Below are 12942 nucleotides of genomic sequence, written 5' to 3' on the forward strand. Positions count from 1 at the left end.
GAAATCAGTGTGCCCTTACATTGTACTTTTGTCGCATGAGTGATGCGAATGAAGGCCGTACACACTGGACGATTTTTATGACCGATAACGTTGAATGATATATCGTTCAAATCGTCCACTGTGTATGAGCTTAACAACGAACGATGCGCACTTCCGCGGGTCGTTACTTATATCCCCAGTCATCTATACATGCAGCTCAATCTGATATCGTTAACAATGGAGCATGGAACCCGCCGTCGTTCCCAACATCGGCAAGTGTGTTTGCACTTGCCGGTGCCGCTCACTGGACACAGTAATTGCACAAAAAGGAACGGGCAAACATTGCTCCATTCTCAGGGCATGATTCAGAGATGGACGGAATTGCAGAGCCGCACACAGGCAGCTTTGCAATTCCGTCCATCTTAATGTAATTGCAGAAGGAGGTGTTGGACACCTCCTAGCTGTATCTGCGAGTACCATCGAAACCATTGCGACCGATGGTTGTGATGGTTGCTCCTTTGGTCAGGCTGTGGGAGCTGAAGCTATCTGCAGCCTGACAAGGTGCTAGTCACTTTAGAGGCCAGAATTCTGCGTCTGCCAATGCAGACCCTGGCCTCATCCCTCCCGGAAAACAGGGACGAGACACCTGTTTCCCGGAACGGCAACCAACAACGCCCTCGCTCCACCCCCACAAACGTCAGTCATGCTGCAGCATGGGGGGGGGGTCTGCGAGTGTAATCGCAGGATCTGTTTTGCACATGTGCAGAACAGGTCCTTCGCGGGCACAGGCTCCTTACCACCGGAGATGTACACTCCTCAGAAGATGAATGTACATCTCTGAAGCAGGCCCTCAGTGCTCAAAGTTAGTAGGAACATATCACAAATACATTTCAGTCTGTAATAACTGCTAGAGGTGGTTTAACAAGTATGGGAAATTAATACACCATCAATTATAATTTGTATATTTTATGATTATTTTTACCCATCATGTTTTGGGTGACTCTTGAACAGATGAATGTTTATCGTGAAAATCCCCATTCTAAACATAAAGGTCCCAGGCTATGAGCTTTCTGTATGGGGAAAAAGTGATGGAGGCTGAAAGCTTTTTCTGTATGGGGAAAAAGTGATGGAGGCTGAAAGCTTTTTCAAGGCAGTGTAAGAGACAACGTCAGGACAGAGATCTTGTTACACAAGCAGTGACACACTCAGTTTCTGACATTCTGTATCATTGCTTGTGGTATAGTAACTTAGTACTCATGTTTTGTTTTCCTCCACATAAGTTAGTGTATATGTGCTGCATTAATGAGGCTAACAAATGCAGGAGCACAAAGCGCTGGTATGATATTGGTCTGAGTGCCAGTCATACCAGCATGTAATAAATGTGCCTGGATTAGATTCATGATGTAAAAGATTGGGATTAACACAGCATGAAATCCAAGATGCTTAAATAACAATACTAATTAACACGTCCAATGCTGGAAGAGTGGGTGCTTAGAATTATTTCCAGTCTATGGTTGTTTCTTATTGACTAGTTCCTTAACTTACAATGCGCAAGCTACAAAGGGTGCTTCATTACTGGGTTCTTTGAAAGTTAGGGATCTGTTCACGTGGTCAATAATGATCATGTCGACACTAGAATGTCGACGTGATTCAACATATCAACTGGCGCCATGTGGAATGTCGACATTCTCAGAATGCCGACTGTTAAGCACGCCGCCAGTAGGGTTATGGCTAGGCTGCTGTATGTGGGCCCGATTCAGATCTGAATGGTATTGCACAGCCACAAGGAAGCGGCCTTGCTTATATCTTCCAACTAATATGCTAATGCAGTAGGTGGTGTCTGTAGGTTATAGACACCTCTTGCATGTATCTGCGATCCGCCCATAAACGCTGCCTCGGAAAAGATTGCATAAGCTGAAGTTTACGCAGCCTGGAAGGCTCCTGGTCACTTACAGGGCCAGGAAATCTGCGTCCTACGACACAGACCCTGGCCTCCAAGGAAATGTAGGCATCACGCCCTAGTTTCCAGGAACGCCGCCCACTCCCCGCCCCCAAATGGCTGTAGCCTGATTGACAGGAGGCACTGCATGCGTAATTGCAGGACCCGTTCTTCCCTTGCGCCTGACACCCCACCATCGGATATGTACATAAACCATTGGGTTTATGTACATATCTGAATCAGACCTTTTGTTTGGGGGGGGGGGGATTAGGGTTAGAAATAGAGGGAAAGTACTCAATGGAACGACACTCAGTGACGCATCTGTGGGAACTGCCAGGAACCAGAAGACACCGCTGGAGATGCTGCTGCCGGGACCAGGTAAGTGACCACTGGACCACCAGGGACTTTAGGTCAATATTCTGTCATGTCAATATGCTAAGCATGCCGACATGAGAACTTTCAACCTACCATACCACACCCGCATTTGAATTGATAAATTGTAACAAGAAATAAACCTGCTTACGTATTGGTGCTCTGGGTTATATTTCAGAACAGTCAGGTGAACCTGGTCAGCAGAAGACATTTCTATGAAGCATATAAAAACATATGTCCCGCTTCTGCACGGAGTGCTGTTGGAAAGGTGGAGTTTAAGCCGGTATATTGGGACAAAATTGGTGGACTGGAAGATATTAAACTATTGTTGAAACAGGTAAAAAGCAACTGGACTCCTTAGTCTATGAGAAAATTATCCTTTTTTTTTTTTTGTATGGGTGTCCAGTATAGAGGATGAGCTGGTAATTTCAAATTTCCTTTTTTAGTGCTTGAATATAATTGATATTCCTGATAATTTTAATACCTACAGTATATTTTTGTTACAACATTTCATGATCTTGTTAATATGTGATAAAATGTGTCTTAATGGTGCACACACACAGTCAGATTTTCCTTCAGATCTGTACAATAACTATTTTAAAAATCATTCATATCTGAAGGAAAATCTGACATGTATGTCAGATGAACGATGCGCGTTCCAGTTTGTCAGATAACCATATCTGACATCTGATGTGTTTGCAGTCAGATTTGGACGATTCCATTCATTTTAATACAGGCAAAAATCGTTCAATCGTTGGTAAATCGTTCATCTGACATAGCTGACCGTGTGTATGCACCATAAATCTAATGAGAAATGTAGGTTAGTTTTGTTGTTGATATGGATACTTCTATAGACATAACTGACTTTTGTGCTAGAAAATTGAACTGCATGTAAATATACATAAATTAATAAAGCGCTCCTCCACCAGGGAAAATGACTGTTCCAATATCAATACTCAAGTCCTCCTATAAACACGATGATGATGATAATACAATACGATAATTAATGAAGCTTCAATGTAGTCTTCATAAATCTAAGTCCAATAAGCGTTCAGTAGGCACTTTTACAATCTTAAATCCCAGCAATCATGATATCCACCTGCACACAGTCAGCCCTCACTGCGCGCCGCACTCGCAAACACCGCCGCTCAGGATTGTCATCCAGTCAGCCAATCCGGAGCGGCAGTGTTTGCGGGTGATGATGGGATATCATGATTGCTGGGACTTAAGATTGTGAAAGTGCCTACTGAACACCTATTGGACTTAGATTTATGAAGACTACATTGAAGCTTAATTATCGTTTTGTATCATCATCGTGTTTATAGGACTTAGAGTATCTATATTGGAACAGTTTCATTATTTTCTCTGGTGGAGGAGCGCTTTATTAATTGGTAAACGTCACATTATAGAGGTGCACCTCACTGTGTGGATCGCAGGTGTGCTTCTTAAAAAATATGCTTTATTGAACTACATGTAAGTTTAGAAACATTGGCAGATTGGGAACATGAAGTGTCCCTGGAATTTTTTTAAAACTGGTCTTGTGGATAGAAGTCGTCAACTTTAGGTGGGGCTCTATGCTACCATTGGATGGGCTAGCAAACAGTTAGCCCTATGCACAATCCTGAGCATTCAGTGACCACCACATTGTACATTAAATATCCCAGTAGCTGCTTTCCATTTACATTAAGCATCCCAGTGACCACTGTACAGTACACAGAGCATTCTAGTGATCAACATACAATAAACAAGGTATCACAGTGACTACCATACAGTATATTCAGGGCCGAAACTAGGATATCTGTCACCCAGTGCAAGGCAGCAATTTTGCGCCCTCTCCCTTTCCGTACCTGGATTTTGTCCTTGCTCCTCGATAAGGCAGTGCACTACTCAGACATCCCTGGTATAGTGACTTACATTATTCCACACATCATAATGCCCATTACACATTATGCCACACACTGCAATGCCTATTACCAAAGTGCCACTTACATATTTGCCCGACCCCATTTTATGCCCCACAGTAATGCTTCTAATTATTTTAAAATTACCTGCTCGTTGCCAGGGGTTACATGCTCGTTGCCATGGGGTTTCATGCCTGTTGCCAGGGGTTACATGCTTGTTGCCAGGGGGTTTCATGCTTATTGTCAGGGTATTTATGCTTGTTACCAGGGGTTACATGCTCGTTGCCATGGGGTTTCATGCTCGTTGCCAGGAGTTACATGCTCGTTGCCAGGGGGTTTCATGCTTGTTGTCAGGGGATTTCATGCTTGTTACCAGGGGTTTCATGCTCGTTGCCATGGGGTTTATGCTCGTTTCCAGGGGGGGTTTGAAGGGAGAAGATGCAGCTCTCGGCATCCTCTCCCTGCAGCGCCAGCGTTCCCGACACTTCCGGGAACGCTGTGCATATTGCGCTCTGCTAACAGACACTAGATGTCCAGTAGGACCTCTAGCATCTGTCTCTTCTTTGGCGGCGGCCATTTTTGGATGGCCGTTTTCAGCAGAATCCATGCGGACGGCTAGTCCGCATGGAATCTGCTGAAAACGGCCATCCAAAAATGGCCGCCGCCAAGGAGGAGACAGACACTAGAGGTCCAGTAAGGACCTCTAGCATTTGTCTCCTCTTTGGCGGCGGCCATTTTCAGATGGCCGAGCCAGATTTTTCACCCCCCCCCGCAATACCCACCCGATGCACGTGCACCTCTAGCCCCCCCCTAGTTGCGGCCCTGGTATATTTAGCATCCTGTGATCTCCAAATAGTACATTAAGCATCCCAGTGATGGTCATATAGTACTCTGAGCATCCCAGGGGGAAGGGGGGGGTTATAAAACAGCAGAGACTGAGGAAATACTGTACACATGGTCTCACACCCCAGTCAAGACTTCTCTACAGCTCCAGCAGAAAGTCACATCAGTATCACACACAAGTCTCCTATATCAGTGTAACACAGGACCCACAATCTATTGGCTGTGTTGTTGTTGTGTAATGGAATAAATGGATGATAGCCTTCTAAACTAGCTGGTACTCCACAGGACACTGGCTGATGTTGCCATCGCCTGCCACAAGTTAATGCTAGGCCGCCACCTTTAGGCCGTGGTTAGTTTCTGATGGTAAATACGGACAGCCCCAGCCTTTCACCCCCATCACACAAGTACATAAAGGTAAAATTACATAAAAAAAAAAAAAAAACCCACCCGGCAAACGGCAGCCGCGGTGCCCATTAGGCTATTGGCCCACTGGAAATATTCTCTGTGCCTTTATAGTCAATCTGCCTGTTTAGAAAGCTATATCACTGTGTCAACATAATAGAATAAAATCCTTGGTACTGTATTCTTACATCTAAGTATTGTTTGGCACAAGTAGGTGGGGCCAGTTTCTTGAGTACATATAAATGAATTTTGTAAAAAGTAAAATGGTGTTATTTTCATTTCCATAGCACTCAAATATTTAGAACTGCTCCAAGGAATATATAGAGGATAATGCAGAATATATTATAGTGGCAATTACAAAGAAATTCACCAAAGCGTTTTTTTGCCCCTTAAGGCTGAACTGGATACAAGAATAGACTCAGCATCTTTATAGTTAATGTGCAACTCAATCATTGGCTTAGAAATTGTTAGGTATTTAATTTCTAATATGTATTATAATGAAATACATACTCATTTAGTAGCTTATCTAAAAAAAAAAAGGAGAGGAGAGTTGTAAGTAGACTGGAGGCTGGCAAGTTAAGGGGAAATTGTATCGATGCGGTAGAAATTCAATTTAATTGCTCGTATATTAATATAATGTGAAGAACTTAACTAATGCTTCTGTCTTTGATATGTCCAGAGCATTGAGTGGCCGCTGAAGTATCCCGAAGCCTTCCTCAGGATGGGCTTAACACCACCAAAAGGAGTCCTACTATATGGGCCTCCAGGATGCGCCAAAACCACTCTAATTAAAGCTGTGGCTACCAGCTGCCATTGCTCCTTTTTCTCGATTAGTGGTGCCGACCTTTTCTCACCATATGTAGGGGACTCTGAAAAGACTCTAGCTCAGGTAAAAATAACCTGTGAATATTAAATGAATTGCCTTACCTATTTTTAATATCTGTTTTTTGGCACAGTGAGCGGTTCTCTTATTAACATACGAAGCTGTGGTTATGTCATGGTGTCCTATACTTCCTGCATATGGTACTGCCAGTGGGGGGGTGGTTCTGAGATGAAGAATTACAATGATCTTTCTCTCCCTAGCTTTTCAGGCAAGCAAGAGCAAGCACTCCAGCCATCGTGTTTCTGGATGAGATTGATGCTATTGTGGGGTGTCACTCAGAGTGCAGGACAGGCTCTGGTGTCCAGGAGAGGATCCTCTCTGTTCTCCTAAATGAACTCGATGGTGTTGGGCTAAAGACTACAGAACGCAGAGGGCGCCCACTATTACTAGAAGGTGACCACCAGCTGGGTTATAATGAAAAGGTAACTTGAGACTTCAGTTATTAATTTTAAGCAGCATGTTCATGGTCAGACTGGGTCTCAGATGACAATACACGTGATTTTTTTTCTTTGTGTTCTGTCCCTTTAAAAGGGAAGCTTTATCAAAGTGCAATCATTAATGGCACCTAAAGAAATTATTATATAAGAAGAATTCCCATTACAAGGTATATATGGTATTCTCTAAACTCCCTCTATATGTTACTTTCAGATGGAAATGAAGGAAGTTGTGAACAGACTGGTGATGATTGTGGCTGCTACAAACAGGCCAGATGTTTTGGATGATGCTTTACTGCGGCCAGGAAGACTGGACAAGCTCCTCTACATACCACCACCCGATGAGGAGGTACTGTAATGGATGTTTTTGTAATTTGCAAGTTAAATACTCTAACTGAATAAGGCTGTATTTCCAGACCGTTCATTGCTCTAGTCTGAGCTCCTCGTATGTTAATAAAAAAAAAAAAGACCTTGCCTACTTTAATAATTATATGACATGACTTGTATATGTAATCATTACATATATTGTATGATCTGCATTTGTGCTGATACCTACAGGATTTTATGTAAGAATCTAAACCAGGGAGTTTTGAATGAGGTCCCTTGTACTGGAATCCTATCACAGGAAAATTGATATTAAAAAGCATATTTACTAGATAATGGCTGCTACTCATACATCTTAGCTGAGCAGAGTTTTAGGTTACTTTTGTGGGTACGTATTTAGCAAAAAATGAATAGTTGTTAAAGGAGTCTTCCCAGCAATGTTTCTCTTTAATCTACATTACATGCCTGGTTGGTTGTTTTATTTTGGAAGGAGGAGGGGGTGACACATAATACAGTAAGCAGCACTCATGGACAATCAAAACGCAGTCATGATAGCAGTTCATGACCAGTACAGCCTGCCAGAGTTTATTAATGAAATAGCTCCCACATAATTACAATCAATAATGAATTGCAGTGACTGTTGAGTCCGGAACTAATCTTAATCCTTGCACTGGAACAAAGGAAATAGTGTGCTACCAAAGTACATTGGATATGACTTCTTTGCTTACCAGTAGTTGGTGGGATCCGCCCAATGTTACTCCTTATATTTTGGCCCCCACATTTTGATATTTGCTGAATTCCTTACTGTCATGTATTGTCTTTAAAATAAAAGATTAATTAAAAAAAAAAAAGCAGCAAAGTCTTCCCATCAGTAAGAGAATATTGAGGAATAATACTAAAACTCTTTAGATAAAGGTTCATTTTGGAAAGTGCTCTGAAAATCTCTTATGTAGTGTTTTGTTTACACCCCAACAGGCACGTTTATCTATACTAAGGATCTGCAGTAGCAGTGTGCCATTAGATGGTGACGTCTGTCTGGAAAGCCTGGCTGTAGCTACTCCTTACTACTCTGGGGCTGACCTACAAAATCTCTGCAAAGAGGTGAGGAAGTAATTGAAGTCTAATGGGTACAGTATAACGACTAAGGAATTCTTTACCATAAATAGCTGGCTCTCTTGTTGAGGTGTGGATTATTTTATTTGTAAGTCTTTTTTTATTCTATTTATTTAGTACACACCATCATCTTGTAACTTTTGCCAGCTTTATTATAGAACATATTTTACTACTTTGCTATTTAATCAAACACAACATCATCTATACAAAGAAGTTGTTTGTCTTCACAGTATGTGGTGGGCAAACTAGTTTATAGCATAGGAATTATGAATTTACAAGGAAAGTATTTTTGTGTTCACCTTTTTTTTTTCTTTTGTTAATTACCACCTGCAGGCTGCCCTAGTTGCATTACATCGGAGTGGACTACAGGCTGCCTGCGTAAAACAAGAGCATTTCCAACAGGCTTTAGTATCGCTGACACCATCTCTGAATGCCAGGGACCTGATGGCCTATAAGAAACTAAAGGGTCATACCGGAATAATGTGATAAATGGAATACAGACTACAGGTTGAGTCTCCCATATCCAAATATTCCGAAATACGGAATATTCCGAAATACGGAATTTTTTTGGCATGACTGAGATAATTAAACCTTTGATTTTTGATGGTTCAATGTACACAAACTTTGTCTAAGGCACAAATTATTAAAAATATAGTATAAAATTACCTTCAGGCTGTGTGTGAAAGGTGTATATGAAACATAAATGAATTTCATTTCTGTACACAAACTTTGTTTGAACCATAAAATTATTGAATATATTGAATAAAATTACCTGCAGGCTGTGTGTATAAGGTATATATAACACAAATGCATTGTGTATATATTTGGGTCCTATTCCCAAGATATTTCATTATAATATGAAATTATTCCAAAATACGGAATATTCCGTTATCCAAAATACGCCTGGTCCCAAGCATTTTGGATATGGGAGACTCAACCTGTACTTTATAATATAACAAGTGCCGACATGCATGTATTATTTTTGCACTAGAAGTGGAAGAACAACTTCACAGTACTATTTTGCAAGTTTTATTGCAAGGATAAATAACTATATAATTACCTGAAAAACAAAGTATGCTATGTAATAAATATTTTATTATAGACACACTGTATTGTGCAATTTCCTGTACCATCCTTCTTTTGTTACAGAAATAATGTGCCAGGAACTTTTCATTAGAAATCATTAGCAAGAGAAAGTTAATGAAATTTACATAAACAGGTAACAAAAACAAACTGGGCACAATCACTATTCCACTTGAACTGCATCACCACCTTCTTCACGTGTGATCAGTGCATATAGGGTTGTGGGGGCAGGGAATATATATATTTGAATACATACAGCTCTCACACATGGTCTAGTTCTGCCCTTGTTGGATTGTAAACCCATTAGTCATCATCTTAAATAAGGCTTTATGATGAAGGGCGTTGAAGGGGCATGCATGTGAGCCCCAGGTCTCATAAAGGTAATACCATCCATAATGTACTTTGGCTTTTAAAAATACTTTTTTTTTTTTTTTTTTTTATATTGGCATATTGTAATGTATAACCAGTGGGTAAAATCCACTAAGTACTGGTTTAATAAAATATACTACTATCTCCAGTTTATGTACAAGCTAAAATAGCAAAGAAAAAGTGAATTTTCAAATGGACCCAATAGTGATTGAATGGAATAGAACCTTTGTTGTAAAAATAAAAAGTACATTTGAAAAATCCGTTCCTTCCAATTGGATATAACACTGCCCAAACAGGGTGGTCAACATACAAAAGACAAAGTAATATGCTTATGTAGTGTTTGTTTCTTCTTCATATAACAGTGTTTGTTTGGTAAAATAAATGAAGATACAATTGCAGCATATTTTCAGTTAAATAAGTGTGAGCTGTCATATCACTTGCTCCGCAAGGATAAAATAACAACAAGTGCCATCTAGTGGCCAAATAATCAATAAAAAAATCTTTTCGATGGAGCACATCTCAGACATGGAAATACTTGTTTTAGCCAGCTCGGCAAGCCATATAAAATGCGTTTCTCTCTATGTAAACTAAGTATCACACTGGCCTGTGCTTATCACAGCTGGCAGCACAATTTAAGTACCAGCAGCTTGGGGTGGCATTTGAGAGTTTAGTGTCATACATAATAATCTCATGCTTACAACAGACACTCCTTATACTGAAAGCAGCACTATCACAAGGTCAGCGTTTAATAGCAATGACCAAGTGCAATAGGGAAGAATACTGGTAAAAAGAAAATAGTTCCAACTTCTTACAATGATGGCATTTGCTTATTCTGCAGCAGTCTCATCAATCTGTAAACTTTAGCTCATATCCTACCATAAATCATTAGATTTATAAGTTTGTCAGTTAAGTAGGGTTGATTGTATCGCTGCTACATTAGACGCAGAGCAAGTATTTATAAACTATATATATACAATGTTCTAATGTATATGGGAGGCAGTAAAAATGTATTCTTAACCTGCTGTGCAATGTAATATTTTATGGAGACACTGCCTGCTCCGGAATGAAATAACTTAGGTGCTTGAACTTCCAAAAGAAACAAAGGTTTGTAAGGTTTTGCTGATGGGAGTATGAAACAATTTGCTATATATATGTTTAATAGAAACTAAATTATGTCCTATCAAATACAAGTCATCCATCAAACAAAATGGATTACTTTGGGTCCTCATGGCAGGGCTTCCTTCTGGCCCTAGGGCTGAGGTTTGTGCAAACGTGCTTAAATCTGTAAACAGCACTTTAAAATTGGTCTTATTTCACTATGGAGCATTTCGTCTATCTTTAAAAAGACTATAAGGATCACAGGTTGAAATAAAAAAAAAAAAAAAAAAAGTGTGCTTCTATTTAGGATGTGTGCCACAATATACACCATCGCTTCATCACAAACGTTCAAGGTTAGCAAGTATTGCTGTATTGTGGTAAGGCAACAGTCCATGGGACTTAGGCACTGGAACAGTTGGCACATGCTGTGCTCTCTTCTTGCCTGTAACTCTGCAGCTGAATAAAGCACTTGTACATTCCATACTTGTTCAGTAGTATGTGTTGCGCTTTGCTTTGAACTTCCTCCCACTTTGATGAAGAGCCAGGACCTGGGGTTTGGGAATGACAGAGTATAAGTTAAATTGATTTGTCCATCTTCAGGCATGCTTGTCACCTTAAGTGTTGCTCCTCCCCCCACATAATCTAAGGCTGGGTACACACGTAAAGATTTTCTGTCCAACCATCCTAATAGTTGATTGGTTGGAAAGAAAATCTGGTAATGTATGGGAGTAACTGATGATCAGCAATCTGCTCCTAAATGCCAGAAAACAGATAAATGGTCGTCAGACAAGTTTGAACAAATTGTTTAGATCAAACATTTAACAATCAGTTTTTGTCCATTTTCCGGCGTTTAGGAGCAAATTGCTGATTGTCATTTGCTTTCATACTTTACCAGATTTTCACTCCAACCAATCAACTAGTTGGATGGGTGGACAGAAAATCTTTACGTATGTATGCAGCTTTAACGTGTATACCTAGTTTCAATTATTTATTCAATTCTGCCTGATTGAAACAACAATTTGGTGATGTATGGGAGCAAAGGACAATCGCCTATTTATTCCCAAACAATTTTAATTTTATGGCATTTAGGCGTAAACGGTCGATTGCCATTTGATCCCATACATCACCAGATTTTTTGTTCCAACCAGCCAGATTGTACAGACTCTTTATAGTGTGTAGAATTTTGAGGACAAAAATTTATTTAATTTTGGAATAATGGTGCATACACACGATCAGATTTTTTCTTCAGATATGGACGATAACGATTTAAAAATCGTTCAGTCGTTCATATCTGATGGAAAATCGTTCATATCTGACATGCCTGAACGATGGACGATCAACGATGCGCGTTCCCGTTTGTCAGATAACGATATCTGACATCTGATGGGTTTGCAGTCAGACTTGGACGATTCCATTCATTTTAATGCAGTCAAAAATCGTTCAATCGTTCAAATCGTTCAAAACTTTGGTCAAATCGTTTAATCGTTCATCTGACAAATCTGACCGTGTGTACGCTCCATAAGGCTGTAACATAACAAAATGTGGAAAAAGTAAAGCGCTGTGAATATTTTCCGGATGCACTGTAGCTTGAGGGGGATAGCCTTCACCGTGGAGCACTAGTTATTGTATGGGAACTTTACCTTTTGATTCTAAAGCTGGGTACACACTGAGACAATGTGTACCGGAACGATACGGCAGCCGACATATCGTATCTGGGTGCACATAACGTAATGAACAACGCAATGATCCCTCATTCAGTCCTTCACTAACATGCATGGAGCCACATGTGCAACACATCAAACCTGACATCGCATGGGAGTGCGCATATCGTATATTGGGCCAACTACATTGTCTCAGTGTGTACCCAGCTTAAATGTCAGAGCACTACTTCAATAGAGAGGAATGACAATGCAGACGGTACCCTGGCCTGTGGGAAGCTCTTTCTCAAGTCTCATTTCAAAGGACACAATAGCTTGCTATTTAAAATAATTTTAAAACGGTGAATCCATGTAAAATGGATTCTGTGGCCATTGACATTCAGTGCAGTCTAAGGCTTTTCGGTCTCAATCTTACTGGACAGCGCTGCATGTATAGGTACAATATTCTCTACCCCAAAATTCTTCCTTGCAGCTCATAAAGCAAAAAGAGCTGCATCATGTGAAGCAGTACAAGGAGATTCTTTATATACAGCCGTATACAATC

The 12942-nt window shown here is 40.5% G+C and overlaps 2 protein-coding genes across 2 annotated transcripts in view; one reads left to right on the plus strand and one right to left on the minus strand.

The window, feature by feature from the left end:
* Positions 1–9860, plus strand: part of AFG2B (AAA ATPase AFG2B) — a 34807-nt gene extending 24947 nt beyond the window's left edge. Inside the window, exons 4-9 of the mRNA XM_088472814.1 lie at positions 2469–2627; positions 6116–6325; positions 6520–6741; positions 6968–7102; positions 8053–8178; positions 8524–9860. Of these exons, the coding sequence (XP_088328940.1) occupies positions 2469–2627; positions 6116–6325; positions 6520–6741; positions 6968–7102; positions 8053–8178; positions 8524–8676 (1005 nt within the window). The 3' untranslated portion in view covers positions 8677–9860. The remainder of the gene's footprint in view (positions 1–2468; positions 2628–6115; positions 6326–6519; positions 6742–6967; positions 7103–8052; positions 8179–8523) is intronic.
* SLC30A4 (solute carrier family 30 member 4) overlaps positions 9206–12942 on the minus strand; it is a 39856-nt gene continuing 36119 nt past the window's right edge. Inside the window, exon 7 of the mRNA XM_088472815.1 lies at positions 9206–11288. Coding sequence (XP_088328941.1) covers positions 11140–11288 — 149 coding nt within the window. The 3' untranslated portion in view covers positions 9206–11139. The remainder of the gene's footprint in view (positions 11289–12942) is intronic.

This window comes from Taudactylus pleione, unplaced genomic scaffold (assembly GCF_031769625.1).
Source record: "Taudactylus pleione unplaced genomic scaffold, aTauple2 ptg000129l, whole genome shotgun sequence".
Classification (NCBI taxonomy): Eukaryota; Metazoa; Chordata; class Amphibia; order Anura; family Myobatrachidae; genus Taudactylus; species Taudactylus pleione.